Source organism: Macaca fascicularis, chromosome 9 (genome assembly GCF_037993035.2).
Source record: "Macaca fascicularis isolate 582-1 chromosome 9, T2T-MFA8v1.1".
In the NCBI taxonomy this organism is placed as follows: Eukaryota; Metazoa; Chordata; class Mammalia; order Primates; family Cercopithecidae; genus Macaca; species Macaca fascicularis.
The window spans coordinates 121,791,508-121,807,237 of NC_088383.1; the positions used below are offsets into that span (position 1 = coordinate 121,791,508).

The window sequence follows — 15,730 nt, forward strand, 5'->3', positions numbered from 1 at the left end:
GTAGCTACTTACAGCAGTCCTTCATATTGCCTGTTTGCATCTATGGAGGTTTTTACACTTCAGGCAGAGCTACTTAGTAAAGTGGGAGAAGGCATTTAAGGAAAGAGAGGGAAAAGAACTGCAAGATACCTGGATTAGTTTAAGCAAATAATACATATAGGAGGGACCTGGAAATCAGTTCTCTTAAACTGAGCTATACTCTAGTTTGAAGACTTCAAGAAAACTCCTTGCAGATACTGACAAGAGGCCATATACCCAGGCATTTTTTTTTGCAACACTGGAGTAGCAGAAATTTAGAAGCAGCATAAATGTTCATCATTTGGCAAGAGGGTCAATGTAGTAGCATACTATAGAGCGGTTAAATGAAACCGCTCGTTTCAAACACACATATATGCAGTTTGAAACTTACATTGAGTCAAAAGATAATACTCAAACATGCTTTATACGGAGTATTATGCATGTTGATATATATGTAGTAAAAGTATAAAAACAGGGACAAGCTTCAGGTTAGTCATTACTGGGAGGTAGAGATGAATGAGGAGGAACTGTCACCTGTATTTGTAACATGTTATCTTTTCAAAAGACCAGCTCAGCCTTCCATGGGATTAAATCAATTATTGTCTTTGGGGAGAAACAAAGAGACTGACTTTTTTTTTTTTTTTTTTTTTTTTTAAGTTTTGTTTTTGTTTTTTGAGATAGGGTCTCACTCTGTCACCTCCACTGGAGTGCAGTGGCACGAGCATAGCCCACTGCAGCCTCAAACTCCTGGGCTCAAATGATCCTCCCACCTCAGCCTCCCAAGTAGCTAGGACTATAGGTGCACCTATAGTGCACCTATACCACCTATAATACACCTATAGTCTTATAGTGCACCACCATACCTGACTAATTTTGTAATTTTTGTTTGTTTTTTTGTTTGTTTGCTTTTTGAGAGAAGAGGTCTCACTGTGTTACCCAGGCTGGTCTGGAGCTCCTGAACACAGGCAATCCTTCCTCTTCAGCCTCCCAAAGTGCTGGGATTACATGAGCCACCACACCTAGCCAAGACTGATTGTTTAAATCCGTGTCTTGTGCAACAGTCTAATGGCAGAAAGGGCTTTAGAGTTTCAACTTAGGCTTTTGTGGGAGAACAAACTAACTGAGCTGCCTCTCACCTAGGATACTCCTACAGCCCAAACTACGAGTTCAAGAGAATTCTGTCTTGGAAAGGGCTGAGTCTTGTTAGACTGCTTATCCCTAATACTCTGCAGAGTCATCCCTCATTTATTTTTTAATGAAATTTGACAAAATATGTACACTAAGTCTCCTGTAGAATGGCCATAATTTGTGCTTAGGAATGCATAATTTTATCAGGATCTCTGTAATTAGATATTGTGCAATAGAATAAAAAGCAAATACTGTGTGTCCCATGGCAACCTCGGCCTTTAGTATCTCACTATCTTTGAGATAACGAAGGTTTCCACAGACACACGTACCACATGGGATTTTTAAGTGACATCCAGGAAGAGAACCAAAGTTCCCCTATTGGTTTTCCCCTATTTTTAAGGGCGAGTGTATGAATGTGTGTTTTGTTCTCTTCCTTTTATATTGCCTCCTGGATTTGGGTTGTTTTCCTTTATCTGTCTGGACTGTAAATGTGGATATGAAGGTTCATAGTCCTGTAGAATAATGTCAGTGCTTGAGCTAGTGTTTGGTGTGAAGTACCTATCTTTTGAAGGGAGAGAAAAGAATTACGACTCTGGTAAGATTTAAGAGAAAATAATTAAGATTATGTAAGGACTGAAGAAAGGTTTGCTGGGAATGTGGTGTGTGTTTTAGCAGAGACCCCAGTGACCTGCCAGGGCACGTAGAGAGAGCAGGCTACTTGAGGGCAGGAAGTGGACTGCCACCATGTCTGTGACCTCACATCTGGCATGGCCAGGCACACAGTAGGTGCTCAATAATTAACTCCCTGCTGTTTCCCTAATCATGTAGAGGAAAACAACAATGTTCAGTAATTAACTGTTAAAAAAAAAAAAAAAAGAAAGAAAAAGCCCTGCAAGCTGCACCTTTGCTTCTAGACCAGGAGACAGCTGCCCACGTCTCATGGGGATGCAGTTAGGACATCATTTAAAATATCATCCATTTCTTCTAAAATGTATAGTTTCTTTGGAGGCAATTGTAGTCACTTTTGTAAATAGGACCAATAAAGGGTATAAAATTGTCCCTCTCTCCACTGAAATAAGGAAATAGAGCAAGAACCTAGGAGTTCTAGTACTCCACTAGAGATTACACATTATAGAATAGTGCAGAAAGCAAGCCACATGAAAGGGTCAATTTAATGTCGCATCCTGCAGAGGTGAGGAGTTGATCTCCAACTATTCTCATTGGTTACACAATCACATTGAGGTATTTAAATCCTGGCAGGTGGGAGCCTTTGCTTCCTTTGCTCAGCGGTGAATTCACATGGTGGTGCGGTGGGCAGAGGTTGCACGGCATTCTCTAATAGCTACAACTTACCTAGTCTTATCCAGTTAGGTACCAGGGAAGTGATTACACATGTTCAGATACATCAATTTAACAGTAATCAAAGAGTTCTTTTAACTTAGAACTCAGGGAAGTCAGGTCTGTCTTCTCAAGCTGAGAAGAACCAAAGTCATGGTATAGACATAACCATACACAGGTAATGTAAAAGTCTAAGCTGAAAACAGGTATAGAAAAACCACGAGAAGATGCAGTTATGAGAGGGTTGCAGGTGTTAATGACCAATTCCTCTCCACTAAGCTGTGGTGAGACCCAGAGTCAGGAGATACCAGGACTGAATCCAGCCTGGCTCCAACCTGGGTCCCCTTCTCTGTTGTCATACTGATCCCATTTTGTCTTCTGATCCCCCTCCAGGTTTGTGCTATTCTGATGACATTATTGACTAGTCTGAAGCAGAGCTGATAGCTCTTCACTGGGGAGTCTGCTTCACCAGCCACAGCTGCTGAAAGAATAACTTGCAGATTTCACCCACTGCATTTCTGTTGCTCAAACGCTTTCTGACCTTTGTGCTATTTGAGAAATCTTTGAAATGCTGAAGGTATGATTCTCCTTCAGGGGGAGCATGCTTTGGAAAAATGCCCACTTAAAAAAAATGTATTTTCTTTCTGCTGTGGCTGCCAGGGATTTGGTAAGGCCCATTTGCTTTAGGTAGGTGAAGAACAGCTTCTAGAATAGATGTCGCCTCCACTTAGGAAAGTATGCATTGTTTTCTGTACTGAACTATCACGCTGCAATATTAAGTGTTTTGGGAAGAAATAATTCTGCTGCCAGGTTGGTGTTCTGCTATTTACCACGTTAAAATTCATCCCATTGGGATTACAGTGGCTTGGCAGTCTCTTTTGGGTCTAGTGTAGACTTCTTTTTGGCACTTCAGCTCATTTACATGGACTTGTTTTTTGCCTAATGCCCTTTTTTTTTTGTATGATAGAGGTCTATAATTTGTGGACTCTGAAGCCATATTTACAAATCAATAAGTAAGACGTGAAACCTGAAAAAGGGTTGTTTTTTTTTTTTTCCTGATTTGCATGTGTATCTTACGTAAAATTCCTTCTAAATTAAATTAGATTTAGGCCGAGAGCGGTGGCTCAAGCCTGTAATCCCAGCACTTTGGGAGGCCAAGACGGGCGGATCACGAGGTCAGGAGATCGAGACCATCCTGGCTAACATGGTGAAACCCCGTCTCTACTAAAAATACAAAAAACTAGCCGGGCAAGGTGGCGGGCGCCTGTAGTCCCAGCTACTCGGGAGGCTGAGGCAGGAGAATGGCGTGAACCCGGGAGGCAGAGCTTGCAGTGAGCTGAGATCCGGCCACTGCACTCCAGCCTGGGCGACAGAGTGAGACTCCGTCTCAAAAAAAAAAAATTAGATTTAATTATACATTAGAAAAAAATACCTTTTAAAAGGATCAGAGTTTATAAAATAGATGCAGCCCTGAAGCAGTTGTGTTATATGAGCATTCTACCTCTAACATATACAGAGTTGCAATGTTATCAGCTGTTAGACTCAACAACTTATTTTTGAAAAAACGATCCTTTGCCAGGTTTATACACATGAGAGAAACAGCCAAGAAACTTCACTCTTTTAAATATAATAATAATCGTACAACCTTGAGTTTCCTAACCGGAAAGAACAGATGTCCCCAAGACACTTTTGTCAACTTGAGAAAGGGATTCAGTTTGTCTTTTCTTTTTTGTTTTTTCCCCAGAATTACTATCCTCAGAGAGGGAGAAAGTAGGCAAATCCTAGAAAGAGTTTATTCTCCTTAAAAAGAGAGCATTTTCTCCCCAGGGTAATTGTTTGCTCTTGAGACAAAACCTGTAATTACTATTATCTAATAGTGGATAGCACGGCATGCGCTATTTGCAAAGAATTTTTCCCATCATTGTTTTCATTGGCCATTTGGAGATACAATTTGGTGTTAAAAATTAGCTATTTTCCCCTGGTATGGGAAAAGAGACTATGCAAGAGCAAAAATAGACATTTTTCCCCAGATTTCTGTTCTGCCTACCCTGAGTTGAAGTCGCCAGGAGCAGAGTACGATTATTTTTTGTGACTATATTCATATGAAAAGAATTTGATATTTCTTTCTCTCACGGTTGGGAAAGCCTCAATTTCAGCCTATATCCACAACTTCGTGGGGCTTATAAAAGAGAAAGAAAACCTTTTTGGAAAGAAACCCTTTAGGTCAGAATGAATCAAACCATCAAGAGAATTTCCAAGCATCCTTTCCACCATCAAGTGTAAAACTGTAAGAAGAACAGTATACACAGCACAGGTAGGGATCGTGGAGCCAGGAAGAGGCCCAGCACACTGACATCTTGCTGCGACTTGACGTAAGTTTGTAAGCTGGACCACCAGAGAAAATAAAGTTGGCATTCTGTTTGGGACATTGCACTCTGCAAAAACAAGAAAACTTTGGGAAAATGTTAAGCCCAAAGCAAGAACGTAGACGTTCCTTAGGAGGGACAACCACAGAGAAAGGGACTGTTTACTTCTCAGGAAGTTATGAAATCGCCTATGTAAAATGTAGTCATGTTTTTTTTTATTACTTGATTAACACTCCAGGAACTTAGCCCAAGCCAGCTGTGGTCCTCAGGCTGCCCCGCTCATTAAAATCCCCCCCCTTTCGATTCAGACTCCCTCTACCATGACTGACTGCTGCCTGGCCTGCTGTCCCTCAACTGATTCTCTGTAGAATTCAGGAATGTGGCTCTTCAGTGCTCCCAGGAAATTTCTTCTTAACAGCTTCTTTTCTGTCTACAAAAGTTAAAGTTCATTGTAGAAATTTTGGAAAATTCTGAAAACCACAAAGAAAAAGTTCACAGAACAGTAATTCTCACCTGTGCACACAGTGTACTGTTAAAACTTCAATGATATAAAGCTGTTATTATTTTTTAAGCATTCACACTAATTCTGCAGATACCAAGAGCTACAAGAAATCACCTAACATGGAAGAACTGAGGCTTTCAAACCTCATTCTTAAGGACGAAGGCCACATCGTCTCTGTCTCGATGCTCTGGAAGCTGGCCCGGCGCCCAGCATGCAGGCGGGCACAGAGTGTTTGCAGCATCCACAAGCCTGGGGTTTCCAAGGAAAGGGAAGGCAACAATCTAGAATCGGTCTAGGAAAGAGGAAAAGAATTAGTACTTCTCTCAAATGGAGACTATAAAATATATTCCTCAATTATGACATTTTTCTGAAGATGTCAAAAATGTGCTCATAAGATGGTTTGGGGACTGGGACTCAAAGAGAAGGTTTCCAAGACTGTTCAGAAGATAGGTTTGCTTAGCTGGGCGCAGTGGCTCATGCCTGTAATCCCAGCACTTTGGGGGGCTAAGGTGGGCGGGAGTTGAGGCCAGTAGTTCAAAACCAGCGTGGCCAACATGGCGAAACCCTGTCTCTACTTAAACTACAAAAATGAGCCGGGCATGGTGGCACACGCCTGTAATCCCAGCTACCTCAGGAGGCTGGGGCATGAGAATCGCTTGAACTCAGGAGGTGGAGGTTGCAGCGAGCCGAGATTGGGCCACTGCACTCCAGCCTGGGTGACAGAGCAAGACTCTGTCAAAAAAGAAAGAAAGGAAAAAAGAAAAAGAAAGAAACAAAAAGAGAGAAAGAAAGAGAAAAAAAGAAAAGAGAGAGAGAGAAAGAGAGAGAAAGAAAGAAAAGTTTGGTTCAAATTCTGTGACATATCTGCCACCCATAGCAGAAAGATGCCCACTTGGGAAAGCAGACCCCAGAGATGCTGTTTGGGAAGAGGCCATTATCTGCCAGGGTGGGGACCACACTATCCACCTTCAGTACTTGATTCCTGGTGGAGCGTGGGTTAACGAAGAATAGTGGAGAGGTAGGAGTGCTTGGTATCCAGGTCGTTATAACTTACCAGGGTCTGCACGTGGACCAAATGTCCCTGCACGGAGCAGCGCCCATAAACAGATTACAGAACAGCCATTCGTTAATCCCAAAACAGTTTTCTGTCAGTTAATTAGAAAATTCATCTTATTTTGCCTCCAGGCCCTGTAGCCTTATTGCATTTGCACATATTTCAAAATGTTTCAAGTACTGACCAGATAACATTAATGAATATATTAGATAGGCAAACGCTTTTAAACAAAAAATAATAAACATACTTGTGTGTATATATAAAAAAATGTTAATTTCGTCTGGAGCCAAACAGGTAATTTTCCCTTCAGCATTTTTTCAGTCAGCTAAGACAGGTTGGCCTAGGAGTGCAGTCAGCCTGTCTGCAGTCTCTGGCTTGACTTGCATACCAGGGTCAGAAACAGACAGCGAGATGATCTGATTGGCCCAAGTCCAGAGCATGCTCACAAGGGCTTCTTTGATGAAAGGGTTCTTGGTAAGTACTGTACCAAAAGCAGCCTGCCACCCTCCTTTCAAAGATACCCATTTAGAGTAATTCCCAGAAAGGGAAAAAACAGCGAGAAAAGGAGAGAGGGAGGGGAGGAAAGGGAAAAAGAGCTGAACTACGGGATCACCGCAAGAATAATTATGCTCCCTGGCATGGAGAAAGGGGTAAAAGTTATTACAAGTAAACTGTTGGATGTGGAACTAGCTGGTTGGCAACTCCACAGGCACATAAGGAATGTGCAATTAAGCTCATTAAAACATCATCATTATGCTTATCAATCTTTTTCCAAAAGGGGTGGGGCGGGGCAGTGTGTTACAGCATGACTGCTTTTGCAGATAGAGATCCCGGGCTACCTAGTTGCCCCTCTCAGCAAACAAAATCAGCCATTCAGTTCCACGCAGCATTTACACTTAGGCAGGCTGGCCCCGACTAACACTGGAGTCATGCCTGCACTCTGGGGGAGGCATCCAGGAGGCTGGTTTCTCTCGGCAGGCGTGCTTCCTTCTGCTGTGATCTCCGTCAGAAAAGCCAGTCTTTATTAAACACCTACTACATGTCCAACACTGGTGTTCAGGAAAATTCAGAAATACTACATATGATGGAAGCTCTGCCCTCTAGGTATTGTTAGCTTAGTTGGAGAGGTGAAGTCCGGTCTACGAATCTGTGTCATTAAAATATTTTTTTCTCTCTGTTAGACCCTAAGAGGCCAATAGAGATATCCAGCAATAAAAGGCAAATGTAAGCCTGCTTTCTTTAAGATGCATCATTCGACCGGGCACGGTGGCTCATGCTTATAAACCTAGCACTTTAGGAGGCCGAGCCGGGAGAATCCCTGAGTCCAAGAGTTCAAAACCAGCCTGGGCAACATGGCAAAACCCTGTCTCTACAAAAAGTAAAAAAAATTAGTCAGGCGTGGTGGTGTGCCGGTAGTCCCAGCTACTTGGGAGGCTGAAGTGGGAGGATCACTGGAGCCCAGGAGGTTGAGGCTGCAGTGAGCCATAATTGCGCCATTGTGCTCCACCCTGGGTGACAGAGTGAGACCTTGCTTCAAAGAAAAAAAAAAAAAAGATGCATCATTATGCATTCATTCAACAAATACTAATTCAGAGGCAGCCAAGTGTAGGCCTCCATTAGCTACTAAAGGTACAAGGGTGACCAAGCAGGACATGCCCTGGGCCTCACCCTGTAGCAGAGAGGCAGTCAGTCATGACACAGAATTGCTATGTGATGAGTGCTGGGAGGGAGAAGGAGTAACTACTCCAGACACAACTTGCCCATTTTCCAACTTGTTCCTGGAGGAAAAGCTCTTTTGCTTTTGCTTTTACTCTTTGTTGCTGAAATTTTTTTTTTTTTTTTCCTTGAGGCACAGCCTTGCTTCGTTGCCCCGGCTGGAGTACAGTGACACCATCTCAGCTCACTGCAGCCTCCACCTCCCGAGTTCAAGCGATTCTCCTGCCTCAGCCTCCTGAGTAACTGGGAATACAAGCACAGGCCACCACGCCAGACTAATTGTATTTTTGTAGAAACGGGGTTTTGCCATGTTGGTCAGGCTGGTCTTGAACTAATGGCCTCAAGTGATCTGCCCGCCTCGGCCTGCCAAAGTGCTGGGTTTACAGGCGTGAGTCACCACACCTGACCTGTTGCTTTGATTTTTTAATGACATTTTTAATATGACAGTAATATGTTTCTTTTTAAAAACTAGAAAACAAACACTTTCAAAGAAAATAAAAATCATCTGTAATTTGGCCACCCAAAGATACCAATTCTAACTTTTCAATGTATTTTCTTCCAATCTTTTGTTTTTGATTTTTTTCAAAACATGTAAATAGAATTATTGTTTACTTTTTCCACTTGACAGCATGTGAACATTTTATATGCTATAAACTATTGTTTAGGAAGTCTGCACAGTTTAATCTACTGGATATTTTGTTTACAATTTTTAGTCATTGTAAATAATATTGCCCTAAGCATCTTTGCATGTGAGTATTGTTATTTATTTCAATCTGACATATATTTGCAGATAGCATTTATGCAATAACTACCTGTAAACTAAGGTAGGATGTGACTGTGGGACCCACACTGGAGCTGCAGAAATCTGTGGAATGGGAAGTTCTCAAGATTAGCATGAACAGGAAGGCTCATAGAGGAGATGGGTCTTACACAGAGTTGTATAGTTTTTTAGAGTCCCGTATTACTGCAGATTTTCTCAAGACCCCCGGCCTGTACTTTCTTCTCATCATCTCTAAGGAGTGTCTCTCTCACTGCCAGCTCAGACCTGGCAACCTCCACCACCTATGTCTATCCCACATCTCAAGCTCTAGTTCACTGATCCACAAGCATTTGTCCACTTCAGGATCACCTAGGGTACAGGTTAAAAAGAAAGACTTCTGGACCCCATCCTGGACCTGCTAAATCAGAACCCATGGCACAGGGTTCAGGAATCTATTTTTAAATGCACCCCAAAGTGATTCCAGGGCAAGACATCCAAGACCCAGTGCCGCGAGAGGAAGTGCTGGTTGTGGCCACGAAGGCTGGCACTCGGTATTAAAGAGCAAGGGCTTGGTCTGAGAGGTGTGGGATCAGGCTCTGGCCCTGCCATTCACCACTTTATGGCCTTGGGTGAGTCCCCTTGCTTACTGAGTCTGTTTCCTCCTCTATAAAAGGAAGATCATAATGGAAGATCTCTCCAAGTGTGGTTGTGAAGACTGAATGAGGTGCTTTTGGGTGGCCCAGCCCGTGCCGCGTTCTCAGTGCATGTTTTGGTAGTTGTTATGACTTTCATACACATCATTTCTCTTTAAGGCATGAGCAGCAGGTAGGCATCTTCCTTTCGAAACCAGCCTGGGCAACATGGCATCTACAAGGTAGGCGTCTTCCTACCTGCTGCTCATGCTTTAAAGAGAAATGATATGACCCTTTTATCTTGGCTGGAGCTGAGTTCACCAATGACACCCTGTGCTGTGAAAGTGGCCTCAGAGATGAGTCTCCTGCCCTGTTCCCTCCCAGGCCTCCCCTGCCTCCCTACCTCAGCCAGCTACCGGAGGGGAGGTCTTCGGTGGCATCTGATTGGTAGAAATGCATCCTTGGTTGGGAGCCAAGTTAAGCTACAGTGAGAGAGAAAAAGAAGCCCGAGGCAATGCTGATGTGGAGAGGTGTGACTCGAGAAACTCCAGGACCCTCCACCAGAGGAAGCCAGCTTGAACTTTCATTCCTGGTTTGATCAAGGTAGTGTAAAAATGGACCCCAAAGGTCTTCAGATGGAAAACCAGGTTTTAGGTTTCACTTATGAGCTGTAGTTAAAGCCAAATACTCATTCCACTCAAATTGTGTGGGTGGATCACTTTCCTCCCACTGTTGAAGTATCATGTGTTGAGCTGCTAATAAACTTAATAAAATCCATTTCTTATTTCCCCGAGTGCATAGAGTTCGTTCACATGCCATGCTGAACCAACGTTTAGCGACACTGTGTTAGAAAGTATTTTTGTTGGAAACAGACAACAGACACAGTTCCATTGCAAAACACTTCTCAAACAAGCTTCTTTTCTCCAGTCTCAAACTTGCAAAGAGCCATCTGAATTCAGGGAATCCTCCCAGTCAACTATAACACCTACACAAAGTATGAAGGAATTCTGTTTTATTGGTTCAAGAAGCAGATTCAAAGGAACTGCATGCTTTTCTCCTCCCACAGAAGCTCCCACCTGTCCTTCTCCGCCCACCGCCCCCCACCCCACAAGTCCCCCGTTGCCACTGATGGCTCACTGTCTTCTGCCTGGATCAGAAGACATAGGGTACATTGCAGGGTCTAACCAACCCCACATATTCTCAGAGTGAGTGGTGATTGAATGTGAATGCTGTAATTAAACAAAACTAACAAAAACACCCATCTGAGAACTGCGGGGCCATTTGGGATGGGAGAACAAGTCCCATCAATTCCCAATGGGGAATACTGGAACCATCTCAGTCTGGGTTGCAAAGAGCCAGAAGTGAAGAGGAGCGGTAGGGAAGATATAAACACAGAAAAAATATACGGGAGTCCACACGAAGAACTAGAATCTAGGGAGGTAGAAATAGATGGCTGAACAATTTCAAACATCGTAGTTCTCCCTTATCCAAGGGGGGATACATTCCAAGACCGCCAGTGGTTGCCTGAAAGCTTGAACCATGGATAGGGCCAAGCCCTGTTCTGGTTTTCCCTGTGCATGTATACCTATGATAAAGTTTAATGTATAAATTAGGCACAGTAAGAGATTAACAGCAATAACAGAATAAAATAGAGTAACTGTGACAATATACTGTAATAAAAGTTAGGTGAATATGGTCTATGTCTGTCTGTCTCTCAAAATATCTTAGTATCTTTCAGACCTTGGGTGCCTGAAACTGCAGACAGCGAAACCATGGATAAGGGGAGACTGCTATATCTTGTTTTGTTCTATAATGTGAAAACCTAGTGTTGAGACTCGTCACAATACGTTATGTCTGTGATACTTCCATTACCAGCGTGTGTGTGTTGGGTCAAGGACCAAGATGAGATTTTATCTTATTATAAGGAAAACCAGGCCAGGCGCGGTGGCTCACGCCTGTAATCCCAGCATTTTGAGAGGCCGAGGCGGGCAGATCACAAGGCCAGCAGTTTGGAGACCAACCTGGCCAACATGGTGAAACTCCGCGTCTGCTAAAAACACAAAAATTAGCTGGGCATGGTGGTGCGCGCCTGTAATCCCAGGTACTGGGGAGGCTGAGGCAGGAGAATGGCTTGAACCCAGGAGGCAAAGGGTGCAGTGAGTCCAGATCGTGCCACTGCATTCCAGCCTGGGTGACAGAGCAAGATTCCAGCTCAAAAAAAAAAAAAACAAAACAAAACAAAACAAAACAAAAAAAACACCAAAAAGTTGGAAACAATACAGATGTTCGTAGATGTATAATATTAACTTCACATTTGATTTAAGAATGCAGAAATAGGACATAGAACCCTTGTCAGCACTGCTTTATTTTAGTGATAATTGAACCAATTATATACATGAGCATTTACCTTTTCTTTTTTTGTTTTCAAGGCTGAAAAAAATTAAAGTCAGCCTCTTACTCAGGCTCACATACCATGGGCTGTCTGTCTTGAGGAATCCGCTGCTATTTAACAAAGCGGTGGCGAGATCTTTGCTCTTCTGTGAGGTGAAAAACTAGAAAATTGCAATGCCATGCCCATGTTTGCTGAAGTGATCACCCTTAGATTCTGTGGGGCTTATCTCCTGGTATAATCAGCATGGCCCTCTTAAATAGAGCTGTCTTAAAAACACAGATCTACTGGTAAGGTTTGTTTTAATTTAGGTCTAACAGCCTTAGGATTACCCCTCAAGACTCTATCGTCAGGCTTTTGTACAAACAAGGAGCTTACACAAAACTCCCATTATAATGGCGGTTTGAGGGGAGGAAAAAGCCTTGTTTGCTTGATTGAGTTATGATTGTATAGGGAACAAATAAAGGCTTTCTTTCCTTAAACATAGCAGTTATGTCTTACTCTCACTAATAATGCCGCATTTTCTTTTAAAAAAATATTTACACAGCCTGACGTTATTCTTAATGTCAATGCAATGTGTTACCTCTAAGTTAAAATCCAGTTTTAATCCTATAAGCTAGAAAAATAAGTTCGATTTTACACAATTGAGTTTGGAAACTGCTGATTCTGTTGCTGTATTTATTACCAGTGCTTGGTCTCTCTCCCTCCTCCTCTCCCTCCTCTCTCTCTTTCTTTCTCTATGTGTGTATGTATATGAATATATTAATATATGTATACGCTGATCTTGTATCTTTGTGTATCTGTACACATGGAGCAATCTTGTCCTTGCCATAAGAAACTATCTTATTTCGTTTTCTGAGTATCTACTCCGTGATCTGAGTAAATAAAGTCTTTTACAGTGAACTGATTTACTGCAGTCCTGGACAGCATTATGCCTTCCTCTCCAAAGAAGTTAAATGGCCGTTCTTTGACAGTTGTTGCACTGGATACATTACAGTTTTATTTACTAGATTTTATTTAAAATCTCTCTTTAATAAAAATCGATGGGAAAGCTTTGTTGCTGGGTAAAAAATGTTATTTCAGCCGAGGGGTGGCCAAGCACTGGTATCACGGTTACTTCACGTCTTATTTCACATGGCTTTAAGGGCCACAGCCCCCTTCTCTGCAGTTGGGCTCATAGGGGATGCTAGAGCCAGTGTTTCGGATGCAGCTCTGTAACTGCAAGGTATAAAGGGTAAGAGCCAAAAAAGAACAGAAAAAGTGAAATCAGGGGTGAAGTTGGACAAAAGTAGGCTGCGAACTTTTTTTTTTTCTCCCGAATGGAAAGCGGATAGTAAATCAGAAACACGAAGACAGAGAGGTTCCTACAAATTGAAATAGAAGCCATAGTTAAAGCTTCCTAAAGTGAATTTGAAATTCCTTTGGCCCTATATTAGAAACTGAGTGCTTTTTGAGTTTTCCAAATCCATCTTTAAATATTAGTTTCTGCAAGTATATTTGGGCAGGAGATTTGAATTAGGATATTATAACTTCAACAGGACTGACTAATTTTAATCAGCTAATTTGGCATTTAAAAAGGACTACAGGTCATTGTAATTATGCAAGGGATATGCAGTCATTAGCTTCAGTATTCCAATTTCTCATTAATATCTACCCGGAAGAGAGTTGTTGAATATGAGGCTATCACCACTGCCTGAAAATGAACATTTTCACTTGAAAATGTGGCTTACTTTCCCTCCCAGCTACTTCCAGAATTGATTTCTGTGCTGGGCCTGGACAGCAGTTCCCTTTAGATTTCAGGGCCATGTCTCACATACTTGTAATGGATCAAGACATTTAAATCTCACTGATCCAGTTCAGCACAACCAAAAGATCTGGGCCAATGCTAGTTTTAAATATATATATAACAAGAGCCACAGCTGAAAGATGTTTCTGCATAGCCTCAACCCCTACCTTTTGGCACCGAAAACTCCATACCCAGACAGCCCCTGCCACTTGGCATTGGACTCAGAAACCTATTAGTGGTGCCACTTTGGTGAGTAGAGAATGAATGACTGAGCATGTGGCCTCTTAGTAGACTTAAAATGTACCACTGGGCCAGGTGCGGTGGCTCACTCCTGTAATCCCAGCACTTTGGGCAGCCAAGGCGGGCGGATCATGAGGTCAGGAGATCGAGACCATCCTGGCTGAAACAGGAGATTGAGACCATCCTGGCTAATAAGGTGAAACCCCGTCTCTACTAAAAATACAAAAAAATTAGCCGGGTGTGGTGGCAGGCGCCTGTAGTCCCAGCTACTCGGGAGGCTGAGGCAGGAGAATGGCACGAACCTAGGAGGCAGAGCTTGTAGTGAGCGGAGATCACACCACTGCACTCCAGCCTGGGCAACAGAGCGAGACTCCGGCCAAAAAAAAAAATGTACCACTGGCCTTTGTTACGAGTCTCACTTCCAAGCATAATTTTACATGCCTCATGTGCACTAAGGTGATGAGGCTGAATTGAGTTCTTGCTTCTTTTCTGCACGTTTGTACTAAGAGCATGTTGCCCTGCTTTGTAGCTCTGAGAAGTAAACTTAATGGCCTGGTGGCAGTTAGAACTCTGCTTTGCTGAGTTGTGAGACTTCGTAGCCCTGTGTTTGGGAGTTTTGTATAATATATTGATATAAGCTCTCTTGGTTTAGGACCTATTTTATCCTTCATCTCAATCTAGCTCTCGGGTGTTGTTTTATTAAAATGCACATCAAGGTCATTAAGTTTCTGCCTTTGACCTCTAGCCTCACCCTTTTACTGACCACTGCCATATAACACAAAGAACATGTGGTAAACTGGGGTGCCAATCAGACACTGCTTCATTGGCATCTACAAACATCACCTGATCTCAATTGGTTTATCTGTCTGATTCACGCCACAGCACCCTCTCCAGAAAACAGCATCCCAAGAATGTGTACGGTTTCAGGGAGAGAAAAAGAGAGAGGTGGAAGGAAAGATTTTGAATAGTTGCAATCATGCCTGCAATGACTGTCTCCAGCATCCCTGGGAGCTGTTTAGAGATCCCCAACAGACTGATGCCCAACCTATAGCAATGAGGATGGCAGCCCCCATTCATGGACATGGCACCCTCTGGAATCCTTAGTTAAGGGCAGGGATTTTATCTCTCCTGTGCCAGCAGTTTTTGGATGTGGTTTGCATGCATGTGTTCAGTAACCAGCTACTTAACCCCAATCAGTGCCTGCAGTACTTGATGGGTCGGTCATTGCAGCCAGTTGCAGAAATTCTTGATTTTCTGTGGAAATGGAGGAGACTTGCAGTGTGGTTAACCCAAAACAGTGAATAATGCAAGAGTCATCTTTTGAGCATTATCTTTAGTTGGTTCTGTGTTTACAAAAGTGCTTTGCCTCCCTGGTTATATTTTGCTTAAGCCAACGTGGTGTTTAAAAATGTTATTGTTAATTCTTTATTTTATATAGAGTGATATATTGAAAAAAATTGGAAAATTATGGGGAATTGTGAAGAAAATAAAGACCACCACACTCACACCATTAATAGTGCTTTTGCTGAATATCTGTCTAGACATTTTTCTCTGGATATATACATGTATAAATACAACTTTTTAATTAAGTTGAGCTTTTTCATTTCACTTAGTATTGTGAGCCTGGTTAATGTTAACATTGTGATCATGGTTAATTCTACATCAATTAATTCATCTCAGCGTCATTATTTTTGTTGTCTGCATGGTAGTTAGTGTTGTCAGTGCACCACAATTTGCTCATACAAATCTCTATTAGTGAATATTTGCATTATTTTAAAATTAGAGTTAACTGTGTTATAAT

At 42.4% G+C, this 15,730-nt stretch overlaps 1 protein-coding gene across 12 annotated transcripts in view; it reads left to right on the forward strand.

Annotated features, from left to right (window-relative positions):
* The window catches only part of VTI1A (vesicle transport through interaction with t-SNAREs 1A), a 367,718-nt gene that overhangs the window by 300,797 nt on the left and 51,191 nt on the right, over window positions 1–15,730 (forward strand). The window contains exon 8 of one of the 12 annotated variants that reach the window (XM_074002711.1): window positions 8,256–8,447. The exons of 8 other annotated variants lie outside the window; for them this stretch is intronic. In XM_074002711.1, the coding sequence (XP_073858812.1) occupies window positions 8,256–8,361 (106 nt within the window). In that variant the 3' untranslated portion in view covers window positions 8,362–8,447. Of the gene's footprint in view, window positions 1–8,255; window positions 8,448–15,730 lie in introns of those variants that run through there. 3 more of the 12 variants (XM_074002713.1, XM_074002707.1, XM_074002708.1) reach the window with 3 other exon arrangements.